The sequence below is a fragment of the Akebia trifoliata genome, chromosome 3 (genome assembly GCF_017979445.1).
Source record: "Akebia trifoliata isolate Shusen 1 chromosome 3, ASM1797944v1, whole genome shotgun sequence".
NCBI classification, from domain to species: Eukaryota; Viridiplantae; Streptophyta; class Magnoliopsida; order Ranunculales; family Lardizabalaceae; genus Akebia; species Akebia trifoliata.
This window is the reverse complement of record NC_141377.1, coordinates 39,732,129-39,741,489: the sequence shown is the minus strand read 5'-3', so window position 1 is coordinate 39,741,489 and position 9,361 is coordinate 39,732,129. Positions and strand designations below refer to the sequence as shown.

The following is a 9,361-nucleotide window of genomic DNA, read 5'->3' as shown; positions in this document are numbered from 1 at the left end:
GTTTAGCTTTAGTTTGGAAAAGAAAAAACATTTTTCTTAATAAGTTATTTATTTATATTTATATTTTTTTACTCCATTTTTTCATTAAAATCTAGAGGTATGTAATGTATGATTCTTAATATTGATAAAATGACCTTTAGTAAGATTTTAAGATCTTATCAAGTAAAGCTATTATGTCTTATGTGATAATGAAATACACTTTACTTAGCCAATAATAATAATAATAATATTGAAAAAAATACTTTCCTTAGTAAGTTAGTAAGGACAATTTTTTGACCACATCACCTTAAGGCATCCAAAAAACATGATATGATGCCACATAGTTGTAAAGGACAAAATTCTACAAATTTTGAAAAAAAATTCAAAATAAAATTATTTTTCACCATTGAACTTAGTTTACGGTTGTGTGACTTTATTTTTAGTAACGATATTTTATTTTTGATGGTGAAAATGTAACTTATTTTTTCTAATAAAGATTATAATTTTATTAAATACGTTATATATGGGTTGGGTCAGGTATACCTATTTATAAATGAGTTGGATTTAGGTTTAAGTTTTTGAGACGATTATTAAATGGGTTGGGTTGGGTTTGGGTTTGATAAAATTTCATAATACCCTTACCTCAACCTGACCTGACCCGACCCGACCCATTGCCAACCCCTAATCTTCCCCCTTTTAGGAAAGATTTGGGCAAATATCTCATTTCCTTCTTAGACGAGATCTATTCTTATCTTTCCATGTAACACTTTGCTAATTAGTCATCTTTCTATTTTTTGCTTTTGAGCATTTTTTTAATTCTTTTCACGATAACAATTTGACACACGGATGGTAAAGTCTTTCAGGAGTTTCCTTGTTAGTCCAAGAAACTTTACTAGGACTCATTCCATCAAAATTATTTTGAGATAAAGGGAGACACACGAGGGACACCTTGACATGGTGGCGGACGCATGTCCTAGATACATTTTACTTGTATCTTGGAGAAAATGCATCTATGGGCATGCCCGCACCACCACGTCAAGATGTCCCCCATGTGTCCCTCACAGAGGTCACTCCAGCATTAATCAAAAGTTTACATCTTGTCCTTACAGTTATAAAACTCTAATAATTGCCAAACTACCCCCCCCCCCCCCAAAAAAAAAAAAAAAAAAAAAAAAAAAGGATTGAAATGGTTTGGAGTTATTCAACTAGAGGAAGATTCAAAAGAACATGAATTGAAATAGTGAGAATAGATAGAACCCATTTCGATAGTATAAGACTGGATTTTCCCAAATCCTTAATGGTGATATTGATGATGATCATAATTATAAAAGTAGATTAATCATCTTGAAGCTTGACCTTTGCCAACCCAATTTACTAGAACTGAATGAAGAGGACAAAGAACAACTACGTACGGTGCAATATGATAACAATCAATCATCGATTTCTTTCTCGATCACCCTTCCACTCTTAGAATGAATCTCTTTAGAGTTCAAAGAGCTCTTCTCACTTGATGAATACCACCCCAGATTGGAGTGTTTCTTTAAAGAATAACTTGAAAGGGGTGCAGTCATTAAAAATTTGATTCACTATCTACACCCCATTTAGCAATATTTTCATATTTTGTCATCAATTGGATACCTAGGCTGGGGTCGAAATATATGCTCCCCATATTTACATGTTTATTGTAAAACAATAAAACAAGTATGATTTTAAATTTAAAATGTTAAAAAAGCTATTATTGACCAAGTTGATTCACCAGTCAATTAAGCTGGTTGACATATTAGTGGAGTTGAAATTAGAGTTTAATAGAAATTTAAACACAAGTGGAAAGAGCATAATGCATCCAGATGCTTTTGAGCACTTTACTCTCTAAGTCCAACAGTTTTAGAACAATCTAGGGTTAAATCAAACCTCAGTAATTATCAATTTTTTCGAGTCGGTAGGGTTTGCACCCTGCATCCATAGCCCATTGATTTATCATGGGTTCATGTCCACCATATTTGTGAAAAATAAAAATCTTTCTGATAATCTAGACTGCATCAATCTATTTTTTATTTTATTTTAGATGTATCTAACTTGGAAACTGGGGTTAAAAGTTTTAAACTGGGCTGATTTTTTGTGAGGATGATCTCTATGCCGAAACTTCTAACCCACATTTTGAAAAATGTTTGGCACAATGTTTGACTTTCTTTAGGGCCTCGAAATCGAGTGAATTGGATTAAAGCAATAGTACACTTGAAAACCTTTTACATTAGAAAAGATTAGGTTTCCTTTCAGTAGAGTATTGTTTGTTTATGGTGTGGCATGGTAAAAGTATAAAAGATGATCAAGTGCTTTGTTTTGTGATGATTTCTAGTGGAATTCCTTGTAGAGAGAGGTGGTGATCAAACATGGAGAAGACAATACTTGATTATATTTCTTATCCTTGTCTCACTTTACTTGCTTTTATTTATTTGCTTTCTTTTTTGGTGGGGTTGTATTCTTTTAGGGTAGCTAGGTAATCAACTGCTCCAATAAAGGAGATTAGTAGATTAGTTGGAGTTTTGTCATTAAAGTGCAAAATATCTTTCTATATGTTCATTTAAAGTGTTATCTAAACTTTAAATAGATATTTTATTTGAGTCGATTTTTATAGGTTGAGTGGGATCCTTGTTTTATGATAAATGGCTGTGTAATCAACAATGGAATGAGAGAATAAAGCCATGTTTAGATATTCTATATAGAACTCATAAACATGCAAGCTTTCACCCACTTTAACAGAGATTCTAAAACCTTTAAATTGAATTTTGGGTGGTTGGTTTTGAAGCTAGAATATATCACAATCTGATAGAGTACTTCAAGAGACACAAAATTATAAACCTAACTGCATTTAAGTTTTATATAATGCTGTCTCCTCATTCTTCTTGTAGTTGTTGAATTTCACATATTACAGCTCAACATTGATCGTATGACTATGAATGATGATGGCCTTCTCATCATATATGTTTGTTTAAATAATTTGACATGATTCCTGCAAATTTTACTCCGACACGAGAGTTAAGCCTCAATATTTCGGAGGTTGCACCTCTTTATTCCTACTCTTTTATAGAAGGCTTTCCTAAGTGGATTTCGTGCAACTACTTCCAACCATGTCTAGAGATCATTAGCTGTTTGTTAGGACATTAATCAATTCAATCATGCTCGTTAGTTACCGTGATTTCATGGAATTTATATGTTTATCAAGATTTTTGGAGTCATATTGTTGTGTAAATGTCATGTATTTTGTTAGGGGTACGTTGATCTGTGAGCATGCCAGAGCCCCCCGACCAAATTTTTTAGGTTACTAGAAAGGCAATTAAGTAATATTTTCTTGAGGGTTTTCTATTTTTAGGGTGATAGACACGTTTTCTCTATACACCTGTTTTTGTAGAGATCTTTGGGGTTGTAAAACTAGAAAGAAAATAGTGTGATTGGATTTTTTATCTGATCCGTAGACATAAGCACACTGTCGAACCACGTAAATCCTTGTGTTCGTATGCGATTTTGTTCTATTTGCTGCTTTATTTTTCACACATACTACAATTAGAGATTTAAATTCAATCATACTTCATTAGTTAACATGATTTCATGGGTTTGACATAATTCATTCCCATTTGAGATTTGGGGGTTCATACCACTATCAAAGATTCAAATGTCTCGTGCGTGTGTTAATCTTCAATGTTTGGGATGGCCTCCCTGCTAATGGATCAGGTCTAAGGGCTTCCCCCACCATCTCAACTGTGTAATTGCGTTACTTTTTTATTGAGACACATCTCAACTTGAGAGGATTCAACCCCGAGGAGTAGTTCACTGGCAATTTCGAATCCAATAAGCGGTGAGAGTCCATAGGTAATGTGTTCGATACCCCGTATGAGCAATATTTCCTTGGGGCCACCCGCGAGGGCATTCCCTCACTTATCTGATGTGTGTGATGTGCGGGCGTTGCATGTGCCTTGGTTCTATCCCTGGCTCATCCGGTTCCACCTAGTTGGATGAAAGTCCAGACACCCCCGTTATCTTAAAAAAAAAAAAAAAAAAAACCTAAACTTGAGAGGATTCATTTAATTTTTGGGGGTAAGGCTTTGTTGGCTGTATCTGGACTTGAAAGGCTGGAATATCTCTCCTTTTGATTTTCAGGAGATCGGTTGGGTAAGGTCCATAAGTTAGTCTAATTTGGAGTGATAGGGATAATAGGTCCAAGTAGTCAGGCCCATTGAGACCCCTACCCATAAGGATGTACACCATAGTCAAAAATAGGGTTGAAAAGCAAACAAACTCCCGTGATGAGCTTGGAACTGTTGATTGCTTGGGCCCACCAACCCATGATCCACACCTTTAACAATAAAATTTTTGGTTGATTGAGGTGATTCCTAAATGTAGGATTCGAGCACAATTTCTTCATGCGTGCCCTCCTATTCAAGTGACGTGGTTCTGGGTTATCCTTATTCGATCCTATTTGGATTGGATTGGGGTTGATTTGGGATCCACTTTAATAAGAATCAGATAAGATTTGGAATCGATCCAATACTTATTGGGTCGGGTCCTTATCGGATCATGTTTTTATTGTATCACAATATGTAAATCCTAGTCTTATCTGATGACACTCTTGGATTGAGTGTGGAACATCATCATCATGTCACTATGCTTTGTAGAGAGCTTAATTTGCCACAAAGCCTTCAACCTATTTGTAGGTTTTTAAATTTCATCTCTAAAATTGTTATTCGTAGATACTTGCATCAATTTGAATAGAACACAACTCGTCTTGCATATGTTATGACTATATTTCCCCCACCCCGGCAATGGAATTGTTGGTGTCATGCTAGTTCTATCATTTCTTGAAATATGAGTGCATTTTCCCAATGTTTCAATAATAATTCTCTAAATGTCTCTTAAGTTGTCACATTTTTTCTCAATGTTGAATTAAGCTACTTCAAAATGATTTCGATTTTTTTCTTGGTGAAGTTTAGGACTAAACCAAAGTTTGGAACCTAGCTTCTAGAACATACAAATTGTATTTCTTTTGGAACAAAATTAATGTGTCTAAGTTCTATTTAGCACATACAGATATGGCATCAAATGAAATGTTGAGATTGGGTTGCATATCTTTCGTAGAACGTTACTCTATCGAATCATCTGGTTGAAAATAAACCCAACACCGAGTTTGAGTTGTGTACTGGCATCAATTTTTCCATCTCTCAATCTGATTCTTGTTCTGTTATATTGGAAAGATAGGAGTAGAACTACTATTGGGGTGATTTGCAAGAGTCAGGCTTCATTTCAGACAATATTTCGACACAAGTTGTTCCTAAGTTGGAGGGGAGCACTAGAACTACTTGTAGTTAATCCCTGAATTGTTCCTGTTTTTTACTAAGTTTTTGACAATATGTCTACTTGAGTTGCAGAGATGGATCCTTGTTTTCTCCATCCATCCCAAAAGAATGTGACACTACTCTATCAAGTTGGCCACACAACGAATACAAATGTTTTCGTAATAGGCGTACATGATGAAACAAATGTCCATGTTTCAGGCTCTTGGATCATAAAAGTAAATATCTGAAATAAGCAAATAGCCCAACAAGTCATGATGATTGGTAATCTAACATGTCCATTGAAGAACTGAAATTATCGTAAGCATGGAGAGCTAAGTATAAAATTAAGTGACAGCAATGTGAAGAAATAGGCCAATCTAAAGGTTGTCTTGTTGGTTTGATGATCCGGGGCAATTTGTTTGTGGGTGATGCATATGGAACTTCGTGAACGTGAAGAACAGAAAACCTTATTTTGTCTTCTCGGGCATAGAAGCAAACACACGACACGGAGATTTACCTGCCTATCATAGTTCATGAGATTGGCCTGTTGTTTTCTTTGTAATTTATTTTGACATAAAGTCATTGCGTGAATTTTCCTTATTAATATTATTTGAAAACTTCTTAACATTAAAGATATATTTTGATCATTTTTAGCTTTCAATTTAGTCCCAAATGTTGCAATTGAGTAGAATTAACTCTGAGAGCTTATAATACCATAAAATATTGTCTTATTTTCATGTCAAGCTCATGGAGATGCTTTTGATTTTCTTTGAAGATTCAGGAAACAATAAGTATCAATAGTTGTTAGATTTGCATCTTTGAACTTAATAGTAATTTTAAGTAGCATAACTTATAAGAAATTGGTACTTTTAAATAGAACTTATACAGTTGTACTCCTCTCCCTTACTGATTTAGAGGAAATTAAAAACTACTTGGCTAGGCTTCTAGAGGTGTATATATGTTAAGGAACAAAGCACCCTTATTTCTTTAATAAAACATCTCCAATTGAATCAGATATTTTTACATAAATAGATATTGTGAGATGGCTCTGATGAATAGAAGCCACTTTTTTAAAGAGACCTTCAAATCCATCACTTAAGGTTTCTTGTTTTCTCAATTCTACAGACAACTTCCTCCATATCCTGCATTTCTGAATAAAATTTGCTTTATCTCTTCAGCACTTCTTAATGTTCTTTGCTCCAACACCTATCACCAATAACAAGAATATATGAAAGGAAACATTATTAGGTGATCACTTGACATGAAAAAACTCCTATGAAATATATATATATGTGTGTGTGTGTGTGTGTGTGTAATTTGAGTTATTTGTACCTCTGAGCAAGAAGTTTGCATTGCAAAGTCATTGAAACAGCTTATAACACATTGTTGAATCTCAAGGCCTAATGCTTCAAGGGTGTTTACGGTTGATGGCAACAATCCCGGCTTCCCTGGGCAGCAAATTTCGATCTTCGTATCCATATTCCTTCTCTCCACATGAAACTATAAAGGCGTAGCGGCGGAAAAATATATTCGGGAAAATTGGATTAATTTAGTATGGGTTCGTCTACGGGGGTCTGTAATACGTAATAATCCAGAAGAAAGCCATACCTTGGGTGTGTTCCTTGTGAGGATTTCATTTGGGTTTAAATCCTTCAAGTTGCCCATTAGGTTCAACTGATCTGAATCGACGCCAATTTCATTTTGCAAATTCTTGATTCTCTGTTGGAGCTCTTTCATGTAATCTATGGTATCTCCAAGTATAGATGTTCTGTCCATCTGTAATTTATCCATTTTGATCAACCATTACTTTCAAATATTTAAAAGGGAGCGACCAGTTGCACACCACTAATTGCTGGTTGCACATGAACCTTCGGAAAATAACCTTTTTTTTATAGCCTCTATTTTAAACCTACCAATTGCACTTCATTACAACAACTAATCCAAATGAGATGCAGAGGAAATTATTTTTAAGAGATGGAGTGCAATTGATAGTGGATGGTGTGCAACTAGTCGATCCCTATTTATAATAAATAAATAAATAAATAAAGGGAATTGAAACAATCCGTTTACACAAGATTGTTGGTGTAAAAAACATCCAAAATTTTACATCTGTCCTTGATCATGAGAAAACCCAAGATGTTAAAGCTTCTAAAATGTCTATATTTCAATAAAAATCAAGTCTCTATGAAAGGGCATGAAGTAGGCCAACTTCAAGATTAATGTTAAAGAGCTAAATATGAACAATTGATGAATCAAGAAATGAGTCCCATTACTTACCTTGCTTATCTTAGGAACTACTGATCGGAGCATTGAGAGTCGTTCGTTCAATCGCTTTCGTCTCCGTCTCTCCGCCATTAGATTTTTCGACGGCCGCCCCTCCACTTTCTTGACCCTCTTTTTCCTCTCTAGACACAAATCCATGTCGAACACCGGAATGTCAGTAGACATGATAGACTCCTCCATCTTACAATCAATCTGTCTCTCCTCCAAATTTTGGAGATCAATGTTGAGTAAACCGGGTTCTTCATCCTCTATCATCGATGTCATTTCTTCTTGAATCGAAATTGGAGGAGTATCATATGTTTGACATGAAGAATTGATGTCCGGTACCACGAATCCATCTCCAAATGGGTTGTAGATTTCATTGAATGAGCAATCAAAATTGGGTTTGATGGAAATATTGGATTCTTCGAATGATGAAATGGGTAGAACCATATCTTGGTTCTCATTGAAACAATCTAAGCTCCACCCATTAGAGAAAAACTCATTCATTCCCGAAGGGAAAGCTTCCCCATTATTCTCTCTTCTTATACCAAGTAATTCTTCTAACAAACCATGCCCATTAAGCTCCATAGATCTCTCACTAATCTATAAGAAAAATAAAATAAAATAAAATAAAATCAGAGAATTCTAATCAAAGAAGGAACCTTGATTACATGAAGGTTGCAGCAAGTTGAAGGAATATATATAAAGTTATAAGCACACATAAGAATGATTCTGCTTAGAAATTAATGCATTAAAGTATGTATTATGGTACAATATGGTGGAAATTAATGGTCCAAATGTTAAAAGATTTAAAAGAATCTGGTTTTGTTTCTTTCTCTGTCTTTCTCTCTCTCTTTGTGGGTGATTCCATGTCCTTTTCATAGAAATTTGCAATCAAACAGACTCAATTAATTTCCATACTGAAAAACTCACACATTTGTCTTAATCGAAAAGGATTGATTTATTTAGCATAATAGACCCTATCAGATTCTATTCACATATAGCTCTACAACTTTAACAAAATCAATTTAATCAAGATTTTCATTTTAAAATGATATTTATGTATTTAAGTTTTATTTGACATAAAAATGAGATTTTGTAATTATAGCATCTAGAATGTAAAATCTCTCTTTGAGACAATGTCTCTTGGTCAGGAAAAAAATTGGGACTATTTTGGTTACAATATTTCGTTTCAATCCCTGTTGAAACATTGCAAGATTGATTGGAAATTTAAACCATGGAAGCATCTACTGATCTAGATTTTAGCTGAAAAATAATTTTCTTTTAAAATCTAAATAAATTAATTTGTATCGTGCATGTCAAATCTATCTAAATCAATTTGGGAGGGATTGACTAGGCCAATTCAAATGGGAATCGATCAGATCAAATTGGAATGGGTTATCCGAAAATCCGATTCTTTAAGGCATGGTTGGGTCCCATTCCTCTAATGCCAATCAGTTTTACCTTAGCTCACAAATTCAAAAGGGTTGGTGGGTATTTTTGTTCTTTCTTCACTTTTTTAATATTATTAAAAATAGAATAATTTTCTCAATATTTGTTTCTAGTTGTGCCCATTAGTTAAATCATTCTACTTTTCTGTTTAATTATTTTGGGATTAGTAGATGTTATCCATATATCTCACCATATCTAGCCAAAAGAAAATGATAGAGACATGAAATTTATGTACTCATAGATGTCAATAAACTAATGCCAAGACCATTTATTTAACATCAATTTTGGCTGATGCAGTCGAGTCATTTTCTCCGTATAATCCGTCTTCAATAATGGTG

The 9,361-nt window shown here is 34.2% G+C and overlaps 1 protein-coding gene across 1 annotated transcript; it reads right to left on the bottom strand.

The window, feature by feature from the left end:
• Positions 1-6,285: 6,285 nt before the first annotated feature.
• LOC147406899 (transcription factor bHLH93-like) lies at positions 6,286-8,493 on the bottom strand. Its single transcript, XM_086435243.1, has 4 exons — positions 7,584-8,493; positions 6,915-7,082; positions 6,639-6,806; positions 6,286-6,512 (listed from the first exon to the last, which is right to left on the bottom strand). The coding sequence occupies exons 1-4, from the start codon at positions 8,157-8,159 to the stop codon at positions 6,426-6,428; spliced, it is 999 nt and encodes a 332-aa protein (XP_086291369.1). The 5' UTR covers positions 8,160-8,493; the 3' UTR covers positions 6,286-6,425.
• Between the last annotated feature and the right edge of the window lie 868 nt (positions 8,494-9,361).